Source organism: Henningerozyma blattae, chromosome 2, assembly GCF_000315915.1.
Source record: "Henningerozyma blattae CBS 6284 chromosome 2, complete genome".
In the NCBI taxonomy this organism is placed as follows: Eukaryota; Fungi; Ascomycota; class Saccharomycetes; order Saccharomycetales; family Saccharomycetaceae; genus Henningerozyma; species Henningerozyma blattae.
The window spans coordinates 525904-541850 of NC_020186.1; the positions used below are offsets into that span (position 1 = coordinate 525904).

At 30.7% G+C, this 15947-nt stretch overlaps 7 protein-coding genes and 1 non-coding gene across 8 annotated transcripts; 3 read left to right on the forward strand and 5 right to left on the reverse strand.

The window, feature by feature from the left end:
• Positions 1-23: 23 nt before the first annotated feature.
• Positions 24-920, reverse strand: MRPL10 (mitochondrial 54S ribosomal protein uL15m; the record flags this gene model as incomplete). The annotated part of the gene is made up of 1 exon (XM_004178538.1): positions 24-920. The coding sequence occupies one exon, from the start codon at positions 918-920 to the stop codon at positions 24-26; it is 897 nt and encodes a 298-aa protein (XP_004178586.1).
• Positions 921-1768: 848 nt separating this feature from the next.
• On the forward strand, positions 1769-1841 carry TBLA0Btrna14T. Its single transcript has one exon. It is a non-coding gene; the product is annotated as a tRNA-Thr (tRNA).
• Positions 1842-2807: 966 nt separating this feature from the next.
• Positions 2808-3659, reverse strand: TBLA0B02260 (uncharacterized protein; the record flags this gene model as incomplete). The annotated part of the gene is made up of 1 exon (XM_004178539.1): positions 2808-3659. One exon carries the CDS (start codon positions 3657-3659, stop codon positions 2808-2810), a length of 852 nt encoding a protein of 283 aa, XP_004178587.1.
• Positions 3660-3968: 309 nt separating this feature from the next.
• On the reverse strand, positions 3969-5033 carry NDJ1 (Ndj1p; the record flags this gene model as incomplete). The annotated part of the gene is made up of 1 exon (XM_004178540.1): positions 3969-5033. One exon carries the CDS (start codon positions 5031-5033, stop codon positions 3969-3971), a length of 1065 nt encoding a protein of 354 aa, XP_004178588.1.
• A 1586-nt stretch (positions 5034-6619) lies between these two features.
• PUF6 (Puf6p) lies at positions 6620-8503 on the forward strand (the record flags this gene model as incomplete). The annotated part of the gene is made up of 1 exon (XM_004178541.1): positions 6620-8503. One exon carries the CDS (start codon positions 6620-6622, stop codon positions 8501-8503), a length of 1884 nt encoding a protein of 627 aa, XP_004178589.1.
• Positions 8504-8568: 65 nt separating this feature from the next.
• IZH4 (Izh4p) lies at positions 8569-9549 on the reverse strand (the record flags this gene model as incomplete). The annotated part of the gene is made up of 1 exon (XM_004178542.1): positions 8569-9549. One exon carries the CDS (start codon positions 9547-9549, stop codon positions 8569-8571), a length of 981 nt encoding a protein of 326 aa, XP_004178590.1.
• A 194-nt stretch (positions 9550-9743) lies between these two features.
• TBLA0B02300 (uncharacterized protein) lies at positions 9744-10199 on the reverse strand (the record flags this gene model as incomplete). The annotated part of the gene is made up of 1 exon (XM_004178543.1): positions 9744-10199. The coding sequence occupies one exon, from the start codon at positions 10197-10199 to the stop codon at positions 9744-9746; it is 456 nt and encodes a 151-aa protein (XP_004178591.1).
• Positions 10200-13458: 3259 nt separating this feature from the next.
• On the forward strand, positions 13459-15918 carry TBLA0B02310 (PDPK1 family serine/threonine-protein kinase; the record flags this gene model as incomplete). Its single annotated transcript, XM_004178544.1, has 1 exon — positions 13459-15918. The coding sequence occupies one exon, from the start codon at positions 13459-13461 to the stop codon at positions 15916-15918; it is 2460 nt and encodes an 819-aa protein (XP_004178592.1).
• Positions 15919-15947: the final 29 nt, after the last annotated feature.

A 15947-nucleotide genomic window follows, 5' to 3' on the forward strand; every position in this document is an offset into this window, starting at 1 on the left:
TAGACATATATTGAGTGCATTATTTATCTCTTCATGTACAACTCTTCAGAATTTTTACCTATTTCACGAATAACTTTGTTATGTTTAGAGAGATTGCCATCCTTATCCTCTAAAAGGTTGCTTAATTGGATATCCAAAGCACCTTTCTTTTTCTCTCTCCTTAGATTATTTCTAGATGCATTTGCATTCAATTGAGCCTCTTGAATTTGTTTCAAAAGAGGGTGGTCTTCTTTAATTAGATAGCCTCTTCTTTCAGGGTCACTATAATATTCGATATCTTTTCTTCTTGTTGGTCTGGCTTGGAGTGGTACTCTATCATATTTTTCTAAAAATTTGTTTGGTGTGACATGTGCTTTCAATCCCAGTTTACTGAAATATCTAGATGTAAATTCACCACCTGCAGCCTCTATAGAGCTTATAGCACTAGCAGTAGCTTTAGAAGCTTCAATCTTAAGTGGAATATTAAAGCTTGTTCCACCCCTGGCTAGAATTTTAACACCATCCTTAATGGGGCCGGTTACTAGTCTATATTTCTTCATCTTGGCAATATCTAGGACGTTATCTTTTCCTTCAGCTGCTGCATTTTGTAAATCTCCTAATCTACCAGCTTTATAAAATTCTTTTATCTTACTTAAGTTTACTGTTTTCAATTCCTTTTTATTATTATTTTTAAACCCAACTTTTGGAAATAACTTGTATATTGGTGTTTGACCACCTTCAAACCAAGGTTTCACTTTCCCACGAGCTTTTTGACCCTTTTGACCTCTACCTGAAGTTTTACCTTTACCACTTGAAGGACCACGACCAACTCTCTTGTAAGTGCTGGTAGATCCACTGGATGGTTTTAAATTACCTAATATGGAATAATTTCTTTTGATAGCATTGCTATTTGATGTTTGAAATAATTTAAAGATATTCATGTTTGGCAAACAGTACTATGCTATTTCTTGCACTTTATAAGTTATATACCATATTATTTTATTTTCAGATCCCTTTATTTTTCAACGCTTGTAAAATTTATTTTTCTCTTATTCTTTTTTTTTTACATTTTTTTTAGATTTCGGCTTTAGAAAAGTAGCTAAAATCTTCGGCAAATGACCCAATTTAGATATAAAATTTCTAATAAACTCGAAATATCTAGCAATAAATCAACAATAGTAATTTAATTTAGATAAAATATGTTTTTAATTTAGATAAAATATGTTTTTAATTTAGATAAAATATGTTTACTTCTTGAGATAAATATTAAACTAGAGTAAATTTTTAAACTACTGATATTAGCAAGTGTCTCTGTCTGGCACAGATAGATCTAGCTAAAAGTACGATTCTCTGTTGTAGACATATGCTAAACAATAAAAAGTAATGTTCTCAAGTTTAGGCTTTAAGCAAACGATCACGTAATCCGATGACTACAAGTCATACAATAGTACAGTCGTGCGTTCACGCAATTATATGACTATGAGTCATAATACCATGCAAATGTGCAATTGCTTGACAAGTTAATAAACTAATATTCAGGATAAATAGTTCTATTTGAAAACGTATAAATAGGGCTACTTATCCATCAAGAATTCATAAGTTCATGGTTCGTTCATATTAAGTTTATAGTTATAAGAAAAACAAGTTATTATTTAAGTACAAGTGGTACTCTAGCTTTTAGTGTAAAAGTCCCATAACTCAAGAATAGTTCAGGTTTGTGTCAACCCTAAGCCCTTATAGTATTATTAGTAATGACCTGAGACGATTACAACGTTTCACAAGAAAGTCAGCTTTCATGGCCAAGTTGGTAAGGCGCCACACTAGTAATGTGGAGATCATCAGTTCGACTCTGGTTGAAAGCAAATTTTTTAACTCAGTCATTTCTCTGAGTGACAATTTTTTTTTTCCTTTGACTTCCTTCCTACAATTTGTAACAAATTCAGGTTAATCAAATATTAACTTTTACAATTCATCACTAATTCTTTATTACTTAGGGGAAATTATTATTAATTTGGTTTGTTTATCTTGTTTTTACTTGTTCCTAAAAAAGTAATTTATCTTTTACTTTCAAATCCTAATATCTTTTTTTTTTTGATTATTGAAAAATATTACATTCATATACATATATTTACGACACTATGATGTAATTTGTGACGCATATACCATGGATATGTGACATTAGATCAATATATATGGCACAATTTTGAATTTTCAAAAAAACAGTCATATATTAGTGTGTCTTGTGTATCTTGTATATCCTTCGTATTGTTATTTTAACCATTTTCTTTTAACTCTCAAACTTTGCAAAAAATAAAAAAGAAAAAGAAAAAGATAAAAAAAGGAATCAATTATTAGTCAAAGAAGTCTGGGATTATTATTAACAACTTTAATAGCTATATATATTCAATTATGAAGCATCTTTTGGAATATCTTTCTTATATTAGTTGAATTTTTTAAATTTTAATAAAAATATTAGCCCCTAAAAATATAATAGTGTCTGGAGTAATGCAAAAAAAAATTCAAGAGTTACAAGCCTATATTTATTAGTGGTGATATAGCTTAGCCAATAGTTTCTTTATTACGTTATTAATATTAATTCTTTGTCTAAAGACACAATATTTTTCTCTCTGTTTTACTTCTAGTATCTAAGCTTCCAAATCGTATCTTGAAAAAAATAGATTAAGGAAAAATTGATAAATAAAATAATTCTTTTATTTGTTAAAGCAACATTTTCTGGATTTAATTCTAATGCAATAATTGGTTTAATTATAACATCATCAAGTTGACCAGTTGGTTCATCAGTTTCAATTCCAATCACAAAAAAATCATCATTTCTTTTTTATTGAAAAAATACCAAAGTTTTTATCAAGTTTAGGTTCCTGAAATCGACTAGTATAAGATGATTGAAATTTATCATACTTAAATCTTTCTCCATAAAAATATTTCAAATCAGCATTAAATTTATTCCAATCTTCTTCTGATTCTCCAACTCTAAATATAAAGTACTGATTCCAAAATTCATCAAAAATATTATTTACATCTATTTTATTTTTAGAGAGTTTATTTTTAAGATTTTTTTCTATATTCAATTGCCTTGATATCATGAATCGGATATATATTTGAATTAAATTAAACCAAATTGTAAGGCTATTTTCTTCTTCTTTTAAACTTTCTATATGACAAATTTGGAAGAGTGTTTTTTTTAAATGGAAAACAAACTTTTTTAATGCAAAATAGTCTCTTTTACAATTAATGAAGTTTCTTGGAAATATTAAACTATTTATTATATTCAAATTTTTTTTACTCATTGTCTTGTCAAAAAGAGATTCTAAATTATTATAATTCTTCATTTTCCAAACAGGTCTTAACATGAAATTATTAGCTTTAAAACAATTTTTCATATTAATATTTAAACTAATATAATTCATCATATACAATATCGAACAATAGTCTAAATCATCTTTAAGAAGAGGATCTTTAATAGTTTTTTGAAACCAGGATGGAATTAAAGTTTTATTTGTTGATTGCTTAGAATGTGATATGTTTAATTCTTTTAAGTAACGGTCATTTTTTTTTCCTAGAAAATCCTTAGTCTTTTTCGTATTATCATTATTTTTAGTAAATAATAATAGACTATTTTCTTCAATATGAATTCTACTTGTTTCAGGAGTGTTATCCATTTCTAAAATGCTATTGCTAAGATATGTGCTTAGTACAAGTGAACTTTTAGTACTTTGTTTTAAAAATTGGTAAATCTTTTTCTTTCCCCTTTTTCAGGATATATAAAGAACTTTTTCACATTCTAAAGTATGAAATAAGCGCCGAGAGTACTTCGCCAAATTAAAAATGCTAAACTCAACAATATAAGGAATGTATTTCAAAAAAGCAAAAATATGTTTTAAAGAAATTAATTATGCATAAAGATATATACCTATCTATATGGGGAAGAGGTTGTTAATGAGGGAATATATAATTGTTTTATTAATGGCTCAAAATTTATTATTTTCTTTTAAAATTTCTTGAATAAAACATTGTAAAACAGAACAATTTAAAAATAATAATAATTTCTGAATCAAGAGCATCTGATTATCATCAGATGTATTTAATGTTAGAATTGGTTCCGTTGAATATTTATTAAAATCTAAGATTTGGTCTCTGGAAAATCCATTTAAAAATAAAAGAATATCATTATTTTTATCAATAAAGATACCAAAGTTTAAATTTGTATAATTTGTAAAAAATGGATAATCCATAATTCTTTTCAATTTATGACCTTGTAAAGAATTAGCTTCTAAATTATTGGATTGTCCAAGACAAAAATCTTTCCATTCATCTTTGAAATCATTTAAGGAAAACGTAGAATTTGTATTTACTTGTCTTACTAGTAAATATTCATCCCATATACTTCTTTTGATATCAAAATTCTTTAAAATATGTAATCTTGTACAAAATCCATTATATTCAGCTACGTTTGGCAAATAATTCTGAATCAAACTGGAAATGGTTTCAAAAATGTATGAGGTGATTTGAATTTCCCAATGTTTTTTGGTTGTATTAGCACTAGTGCAACGATAGATTGGCCTTGAATGTCTTGAATCAATATTTAAATCTGCATTATTTGAATTTAAATTTGAATTTGAATTGAAACTAATTTTACTATAAAATTCAAAAACACCGTGTAGATCCCAAATCGAATCCTTGACGAGACTTATCTCTCTTTTATTATTAAATTGCCATGGATAGAGTAATAATTGCTTATTAACAATAACAAAATGATCTCTTATTAATTTACTTTTGAAAATGGAATTCTCATTTAACTCGATGTTACTTTCAACTAAATTAATATTAAATGAATCATAATACAACGAGTTATACACAAATTGGTAATTTGGATTTTCATATAAGAAATTATTTATATTAGCAAACCTTGCTGAATCTAATAAATCTCTGTTTATACTTTCATTAAGACAAGTTTCTGAGATTTCATATTCATTAGAAAAATGGGTATTAACATGTTGATGATATTCATTTTCTTCTGGTATTTTCAATCCCATATCGTTACAATTTTTTTTATTCTTCTTGAAGTTTACTAAATAGTATTATCTCATTCAAAAATTGTTATAGAGTACTATTAATTTTTTTTTTTTTTCAAAACTTTTGAATAAAAATTACTTATGTAAATATATAAGCATCAATTACTAACATACAGCCGAAGCTAAATACTATTTACAGATATAGTATAATTCATTATATGAAATTGTCTAATCTAGAAATTTGTTAATCACTATCAATTTTTACTTGTTTAACCACAAAAATGAATCATTTCTTTGAAATAAATTATTATCTTTACTTAAAAAAACAAAAACAAACTTTAATAACTTTTTATCGGATATTTTCTTATTGATTATTCTTAAATCCACAAATGGAAATTTACTTAGACGGCAAAATCTCGCTCTAAAAGTAATCTTTGTATTAGTTATTACGTTTACTTAAACTAATAAAATGTCTTGAAAATCTCGATAAGAAAAGGTTTGAACATCAAATTCGGACTTCGAATTTTTACAACCTCGGAGTTTTTGAATTAGTGGTTCCTTAAGAAAACTTATTAAATAAGCAAAGAAGTTGAGAAAATCAAAATTTTAGTTTCGTCAGCATGACTCATATATAATCTTTGTGTTTAAGATAGTTACGGATCTATGGAAAGAGCTATTTTGGAAATATATCAAGAATGGTGTGACGTGTTAAGAAAAAAATAAAAATAAAAAATTAAATACTTGAATGTTTATATTTCTGTGTGTGCTGTCATAATAACATGATTAGAGATTTTGGTAAAGGAAACAGTTTACCATATCCAGTGTCTTAGAGATTAATCTATTGAAAAAATTTATTTGGCTTAATTTTTGAATAATTTTCTGTTACGTTCAGTAAAGATGGTTTTGATGTACGAAATCCATAGAAACTATATTTACATGGAAAACTTAACGTATAATAACTTTAAAAACCATAATGTTCAAATATACTACTATTGATACAAAACTTGGTAGGATCACTTAAAATACGTGTTAACAAACTCTGTGGTGTAGAGTAAAATCTAGGAAAAATATGGAATATAAATGGGGGTTAAATAAACTAAGCCATACAAAAGATACTCTATTGTTACTTGGTATTCAGAACCTCTTTCTACGATAAATAGAACCATTCTTCATTATCCAACATGATTTTTGCAAAAGTTTCAAATCAATCAGCTAATCATTCCAGAAATTTATTATATAGCTTATTATTGAAGTACAATAAAAATACCATTAGTATCGATGGATTAAAGTAGTTGTAGATATGCCCATGGATTCTTAAAAGATTTGGGTTCATATTTGTCCTTGCTATTAAATTTTGAAATTTTTTTCTTTCTCTATATACTATCACTAAATACGGACGCTTTTAATGAAAATTCTTTACCCTTTGCGTAAGCACGTGAATATTTTTTTTTACCTAAAAGAAATTTTGAAAAATTTTCGTCTCATCTCATCTCATCTCATCTCATCGGTTAAATTTATATTTAAATAAAATTAAAAGATTCATATATAAATATATATACAAAAATAAACAATTCTGTAGAGAAAAGTAAAAAAAAAGACTTATCATCATGACTACAATTAAAAAGAAACAAAATTCTAGTAAACGTTCCTTAAAAGAATCAAAGGATTCTAAGAAAATTAAAAAGGCAAGAATTTCTATTGAATCTTCTGATGATGATTTAGATTTCATTTCTGACGAAGAACACGCCAATGACAAAGATGTCAGTGAACAAGAAGAAGAAGTAAATGATGCAAAGAGTGATGAGGAAAGTGAAGATCAAAACGATGAAGACAGTGGTGAAGAAAGCAATGAAGATACCCCAACTTCCAACGATGATTCTAATGACAATCATACTGAACAAAGAAAATTATTAAAAGAAAGAAAATTACAAAGAAAATCTGGTATTCAAGTTCAACAAATCAAGCAATTATGGGAAAAATTACGTGTGAAATCACCACCTATTCCAAAAGAAATCCGTAACAAACTATGTGGTGAAATTTGGGAATTATCAAAGGATTGTATTAAAGATTTGATTATGAAGCATGATTCTTCGAGAGTTGTTCAAACATTAGTCAAATACTGTGATAAAGAACGTCGTGAACAAATTGTTCAATCATTAAAGGGTAATTATTACGTATTGGCCACAAGTGCATATGGTAAATATTTATTAGTCAAATTATTACATTATGGGACTAAAGATTCTAGACAAATAATTATTGATGAATTACATGGTTCATTAAGAAAATTGATGAGACATCGTGAAGGTGCATACGTGGTTGAAGATTTATTTGTTCTTTATGCTAGTCATGAACAAAAACAACAAATGATTAAAGAATTTTGGGGGGCTGAATATGCAGTATTTAAGGATTCCTATAAGAATGAAGATATCAAACAAGTTTGTAAGAATACCGAAAAACGAGATATTATTGCTAAGAATTTGATTGGTACTATTAGTGCATCAATTAACAAAGGCTCTACTGGGTTTCAAATATTACATGCTGCTATGAGAGAATATATCAAAATTATGAATGATGAAGAATGTAGTGAGATGATTGAATTATTACATGAACAAATTGCAGAATTAGTTCACACACCTGAAGGTTGTGAAGTTGCATGTGTATTAATAGCTCGTGGGAATGCTAAGGAAAGAAAATCTATTATTCGTGGACTAAAAGCTCATGGTTCTAAATTAATGCAAAATGAATACGGTAATTTGATCTTAATTACATTATTTATGACCGTTGATGATACTGTCTTGATGTTTAAAACATTTGGACCTGTCTTGAAGGAAAATTTCGTAGAGATCATCTGTGATAAATATGGTAGAAGACCATTCCTTTATCTATTAAAAGAATTGAATGGGAAATATTTTTATCCTCAAATTAAAAAGGATTTACTTAAATATAAAGAAATGAGTCAATCTAAGAAAGATGATAAACAAAGACGATTAGAATTACTAGATAAATTTGGTTCATTGATTCTAAGTCAATTGAATAAGAATTTTGAAGACATTATTGAAAATAATTTAGGTATTCAAATGATTCAAGAAGTTTTACAATGTGAAAGAATATATGAAGAAGATAAGATCGCTACATTAATTGAAAAGATAATCAAGACTGGCATGAAAGATGATTCTATGTATTGTAGATTATTAAAGAGTTTAATACAAGGTGGTTGTTGGAATAATCAATTAAAACAATTAGAACCATTCAAGAAGATTGAAAACCTTGTTGGTGTTGAATTTGGTGTTAAATTATTCAATGAAGTTATTGAAGGTAATATTTTAGAATGGATTGAAAATGAAGATTGTTCATTCTGTATTGTATCATTATATGAAACTTTACATGGCAAAAAAGAAGGTGAAGGATTTGAAAAAGAATTAAAAGAAGTTGATTTACAAAATGTAGAGAGTAAAGGTGGTAAGTTGTTGTTAAAGTTGATGAACAACTAAGGGATGAATGTATAAGTGTATGTATGAACGTATATATATATATATTAATAGTTACAATGTAAAATTTATAATTTTTGCTTCCTAGTAGCTAGGAGAAAAGAATGCATAAAATAATAAGAACCTACTAAAGCTCTTAAATGTAATAAAGAACCTAAGACAACAAAGATGTGGAACCATTGATGAGAATTTCCAATATTATCGAATTTCCCTGGTGCGAAAACTTCTGGTATTCTATAACCGTATAATAAGGCACCAATAACATAACAAATCAGTTCTAAAGTGAGTGAAGGTAATTGAACTCTTTGCCAAACCTCAGGAAATCCAAATATATTAATACCTGTAATTAAAGGGATAAGTCCACTACCTGCAAAAGCAATAAAGAATAAAGCTCTAACGTGTTTCCAATCTCTTGTATTAAATTTTTCCATAGTGACAAAAACTGTGCAAGTGATAGCCAATATAAAAGTCGATATAGCAAAGAATTTGAAATAATTGAAATGATCTCTATAACCAAAATATAATAATGAAATTGTGGAGCATGTAATTAGACAGATGATTCCTATATAATCCATCTTACTCCAAATATCAGATTGTGATTGCGAATGCTGTTTTAAACAATGGAAACATGAGCTCAGAGTAAGACAAGTGGCCGCACCTAATAAATATATATCTAGGACTAAATAATCGTGTAAAGTAGTTGTGGGAAAACTTGGTAAATAAATTAAATTTGTAAAGAAAAATACTAATAATAATAAATAAATGGCTGCAGAAATACCATGAGAATAAATGTTTATAGTTTCGTTATGGAAGAAAGTTAAAGAACGTAAACATAGTTTCCAAGAGTTTGTTTCTCTAATATAACCTGTTAGGATCATTTCATTATCTTGTTGCCAAGAGGGCAATTCTTCATACGTGTATAAAAGAGTATCAGTGATTTTTTGCTTGACATCTTCAGCCGCTTGAGATAGAATAGACGATATAGATTTGGATCTATGGTGAGTGAGAGGAGACGATGAGTGTGCGTTCGCACCGGTGGATTGTTGCATGGGGACTTGGATGTTTTATGTATTTTTTTTATATTTTTAAGTAAAAAAAGAATTTTAAAATGTTTGTATATCTATATGAGATATGACCATATATATAACTACATTAGAGGTTATATTTTCATACGTTATCTCCTATAATTTGACATTTAATTTCCTTTATTTTTTTTCCAGTCGATCGATGACCTACTCCGAGATCATGTGGTACGATGGACAGCCAAAGAAGCGCAAACGCGACGATAAAAAGCAGCTAAACGAGAAGGTTGAGCAGTTGTTGTTGCAGTAGTAATTTTAGTAGTAGTGGTAGTGACAAGAATGGGTTCAACAGGGATAAGAGTATGTGATGTTGGGAGTTGTGGAGAAGAACATCGAGATTCTGAGTTGTTTAGCGTTGTAAAATATTCCAACAATTCACTATTGAGAGTTGATCCAGTATCTTCCAACCCCCAAGGTCTTCTTGAACGATGCTCGTTTTGTCTACGATGCACTCTTCTACGTGCAGTTAAAGGCTTCTCCCAAGTCCATAGTCGTCCTTGCTTGTGCCGTTGGAACCCTAATATATGCTCTGCGTTTTTATATACTTCTAAATCGTAACCAGTGAGTTGAATTTCATCAACATTGCTGCAATATAGGCGTTTGCTAGAATGAAACATTATGTTATAAAGTGAAGGGGAAAGGTGGGTAATTGGGCTGGATCAAGAGGGATCTTTGAATGGCAATTTTGTTTATTGAAGATACTTTTATAAAGACGGCTGTATTTGTGACGCGATGAGTTTGTGGCGCTGTCAATGGTAAGCGAATATTGCAATTGCAATTGCAATTAACAAAAGAACGTGGATGCAGAAAAATTGACAGATAATCACCATGGTAACGGGTACTTATCTTGACATAATTTGTGTACCAAGATATTAGCCAAAAGATAATTATATCGTGATGTAACACATTTATTTGAATTTGAACAGAATTATATAAATATGATTAAAATATTGCTCTCCAACAATATTCCTCTGATTGTAACCTGGCAGGTTATGAGCCCTGGTTATATGTAATAGTTTTTACCAGCTGTTATTTCAAGTAATCATTGAAACAATATTCTAAAATAAATATTCTCTTCTCATATCAATATATACATTGTAAAAATGGACTGTGTTACTAATAAAAATATTGTAAATCTGTTGAATATATAGTAATACCTTAACTTTTGAAGACATGGTAATGATTACCCTAGAAAACTTAGAGCTAATAAAAAGAAAAACTTTTGCGGTATTTTAAGAGAAGATTATCTATATTATCCTTAATATTGGACAAAAACAGAACACAGATATGTTATTCTAAATTGCAGAAAGCATAGAATATAAGCTTCTCTAACTATGTTTACAAATTACGTTACATTCTTGATAAATATTATTCTTATTATATAAACAATACTTGCAGTTCCAAACAAAGTATTTCTGTATATTTAATCCAATTGTTTATTTACCCAATATTCCAAGTGTTTTCTATTAGTTACTTATAAGGTTTCGGTCCCGTATTTGTACTCTTTGATTAGTCTGGGCATAAAATAAAAATGAGAAAATCTATTTAAAAAAAATCTTGGTAAAATTCTGCGTTTCTCTTCTATTACCATTTTGTTTCTCAAACCCGCAATTTAATTTTCTTCTTTTTTGTATGCAACCTGTAAGACGAAACAACTTTTTGATTTGTTTCCGCTTTTTATTCCCAAGCACGTGATATAAAAATGTATATATTCCTTTCTCTTTGTTATAACAATAATCGTATCACATAACTTATATATGACCTACACAAAGAAATGTATTGATCTTTAATATTTTTGGATAGACAGAGTTTTTATAAACAAAAATAAAAGGTGATAAAATATATTAAAACTATTGAGTTGTTATATATATATATGCTAAATAGAATTAAAAATTTTGAATAACTGCCTAGCATGCTGAGAAAATACACGCAAAACTAGTAATCATAAATATTTTTTAAAAAAAATTAGCATGAACATTTCTTCTTTGTAGGACATTTGCATTGTTCACATTTGCATGGAGAACAAGAGCCGCATGTGGCTGGGGCACAAGCACAAGCTTGGCATGTACAACCTGCATCTTTACTTCCATTACATTTGCAGGAAACCTTCTTTTCATAAGTGCATCCACAATCACCCTTTTTCTCAGCACATTTACAATTCTTAGATTTTCCGGAGCAGTCACAGTTATAGTTGTTCTTTTTAGAGCATTTACAATCAGAGAATTTACAATCTATGCAGTTGCATGATTTCCCTGGACACTGAGTGCATTCACATGATGTGCATTCACAAACAGTACATTGGCAATCTTGACAGTTGTTACAATTTGGATTATTAGTTGAAGACATTATTGAAAGTTTTTCTGTTAGTTGTATTATTTTCTTAATGATATTTTATTCTTTAGACAAAGAAGACTAAACTTCAAACATAGTTCTTCAAAAATCAAATATCTTGGGTTTCTTTTATATCAATTAATTTTTACTAACTTCTCATTGCGTATATTTGCTGTCACATCAGCAATAAGTGCGAAGCTCTACAGCAAATCTATCGCGCCAGCAAAACTCCGTAACTTAGCATACCAGTAAAAGTCTCTCAAACGGGTAGTTTGATTGAGGATTGGTTAACCATTGCTTAGTTCAAACTCCATATTTAATTTAAGATTCTTCTAGAATTGATTCACTTGAAATTTTTTAAAGATAATAAATACGCAATGACTTCCAATTGTGAGAATCTCTATTAAATTATACAAGATATTTAAAATTATTTGACTATGGGTATAATTTTTATCAAATGTTAAAAATTCAACAATCATATTTTGTCACCTTTGTCTATGCAAATGTTGCCAGGGGGGAGAAATTATATTCTTCCAAGAAACTTCCTAGTTTGCAAGTAAAGAAAGAAAAAAAATATAAACTAAATATATAACTTGGAAGTTGACAAGTATATTAAGTTTAAGCTCTACAGCGAACCAGTTGGAAAAATAAAGTGGACGAAAAATTTATTTAATAATGCTTTTTTGCCACCACTCCAGAGGTAAAGACGTTTCTATACGGAACCGTTCGCTATATCAAAGCAGACTAATACGATAAACATTGAATATTTGTTACTACTTTTTACCTTACAACACAGTGCCAGAAGCCTATTCTGTGATAGATACTTTTAATACTGATGTACTCATCACTGCATTATGCCAGATTATAATAAATTACCAATTAAATACAGTTTGCGGGACCAATAGTACTGGAAAAAGTAGATACTCAACTCTTCTACCTTGTGTCAAACCCAAGAGTCTAAATTGCATGACGAATTGCTATATTAAAAGCTCATTCTATTACTGGCTAATAAATTTGTATATTCCAAACAATAAAGGTTGCCTGAGAGTTGGTCAAATACATCTGAAAAACACTTAAAAAAATAGTATAGATTCCAGCACAAATTCAATAACAACAGTCCAGCATAGACAATTGCTACTTCAGTCTGATAAAAACACTATTATAAAATTCACAATCCAATTTTTGATAACCATAATCCATATTGCAAATACATCTCGCCCTAAACAGATTTTATATTTTAAATATGCAAGAATATGTCAAGACAAGCTAGATCGTACAATATGAACACGCAAATTAGTACCCTTTTGGGCAAACACAATTACCTCTAATTTAAAAAAAAAAACAAAAATTAAAAGCAAATTTCATTTGCCAAGCTGGCAAATAAATAAAGGTGAATAATTTATTATAAAGAGAAAATATATTACAAAAAAGGTTTTATTACAAAGTGTTACGGAGTTACCCCTGGCCAGGCACGCTCGGCCGTATTTATAGCACGCGGCTTGTGATTGAGTCAAACTTAACAGAACCAGTGTAGCTCACGTACGCATGAATAAACCTTTGTCACGAGCCAACGAACGGAAAATTGAGCATATATCGGCCGAGCAAACACGGTTCTCGGCCGAGCATCGTTCAAATTCAGAATACAATTTGCAACAAAACATTACACCAAGACAGAGTGACCTACGTCGGTCACGTTCAATGTCTGCTACACCAGGCCCTATAGTTGCTCATCCTGAAGTAAGCAATAGAGCTTTAACTGCCACCAGTGGATTTGTCAATTTGGATCGAGAGAATATAACACCGAGTGTAACACCGCATATACAGCCGCATGCCACACCACGTCTTCATGATTTAACGTTTGGTCGAGTAGTTGGACGAGGTGCATATTCTACTGTGGTACTGGCTACGGGTCCATCATCTGAATTAAAAGTATCGTCAAAAGCATCATCAATACCATCTTCAAAAGCATCTTCACTCCTCTCATCGGAAAAACCTTTATCCTCGGAGAAATCACGATTGTCTTCGGATAAACCACGTTCGGCTTCGGATTTATCCTATGCTGTCAAAATCATCAATAAACGTTTCTTATTGCGCGAACGTAAAGCCAAGTATGCAGCCCTAGAGAAAGCTGCCTTGGTCCGATTACGTGATTGTCCCGGTGTTGTGCGACTTCATGCAACGTTCCAAGACCGTGAGAGTCTATATTTTGTTCTTGAATATGCTCCACATGGCGATTTACTTGCCTTACTGCGTCGTCACGGCTCACTTAGCCGCGCAGTCACCTGCCATTATGCCGCTCAGCTTCTTTCTGCTATTGGAGCACTTCATTCTGTCGGGGTTATCCATCGTGATATTAAGCCTGAAAATGTGTTGCTTGATTCACATTACCGTGCTAAACTAACTGATTTCGGTACTGCAGCATTATTACCTCAGACCCATAGTAACCTTGAACAAGTTTCTCGCCATGTAACCACATCGTTTGTTGGAACTGCTGAATATGTACCACCTGAATTATTAGCAGCAGGACATGCAGACGGTACATGTGATCTATGGGCATGGGCGTGTGTGGTTTTCCAACTCATAGCAGGACGTCCACCGTTCCAGGCACGTAACGAGTTTCTCACTTTCCAAAATGTAATGGCAGTACGCTATACATATCCTCCAGGATTTCCCTCAGATCTTAAAGATTTATTACGCCGCGTTCTGAGACATGAGCCTCGTCAACGGTTGTTGCAGCCGCAAATTACTCAACACCAGTTTTTTGCCCACACTGACTTTTCAGAGGCATTATGGGACAAACCACCGCCACCGTTTGGACCTTATGAGAGTGAACGCATTACTCTGTCTAGTATTTTGCCTCTCGACCAAAATGAACGTAAGCATAGTGAGTCTAGTTCTCGATATAGTGAGACTACTTCAAGGCAAGGCACACGTAGGCAAAGTGAACCTAATGCCAAGTATACTAAGTCAAACTCTAGGCAAACTGCAAAGCCTATTGGTTTTGTCGACCCTGTGGACTTTGCACCTTTGGATTCGCCTGTTCCCAACGAGCTTGTCATGAATTATCAACGGTTATCACACTCACCTAGAATGCGCACTCCTCCACTGACTTCTCATAATGCTAGCGCTCTACATGCAGCCAACTTAGCTGTCCAACGATCTGAATTACAATCACAATCAAACGTCCCTAGACCAAGATCAATCGCCACTGTACTACCCCGTAGACCAAGAGCGTTTTCAGATCCAGTTGCATCGTCAGACCCCATGGAGTCACCATTATTATTAGACCATTTGAATACATTAATTGTTTCCAAATATCATAACAACAATGAGCGTATTATTAAATTACAAGAAATTAATGTCACCACTATAAACACAACTCAATTACAATCTATATTCCAAATAGCATCACAACTACATTTGTCTATACATCAATTGTCAAATGCATCTGTACATGTTTGTACTTCAAATGATTTACAAAGCATTGTGAAGAGTTTGGAGGCTACGCCTGCGCCCTCTGCTTCTGTTTCTACTCTCTCCGAATATAAGATAAACTCTCGTATGGTATCTAACGAATACAAACAACCAGGAGGTAATATTTTCGACTCTACTTATTCCAAATCTTTAACTCAAACTTCGGCCGAATTGATTCCATTGAAAGATTATAGATTAAGAACGGTGGCTATTACAAATTATTCCAACATTATAATTTTCATCAAAAAAATTACTTTACCCATAGAGTATGAAATATCAATGCGAACCACACTACATCCTACTTCGCCCCTGTTGTTTATCCATTCCAAATCAATCGTTCTACTCCCCACAACTACGAAATCTCTCGTCTTACGTTTCCCACTCACAACGTTCAAATCTTGGCTATCAATATTCCAAAAACAGCCTACTTCTCCTCCCTCTTTGCATTACAAACAACAAGCAATCATGTATCCAATCTTGCAAAAAAAGCAAAAATCTTCGTTTGCCAAATTCTTGGATTCTATTTGGTGACGTACTACGCGCTTACACATACATAATTA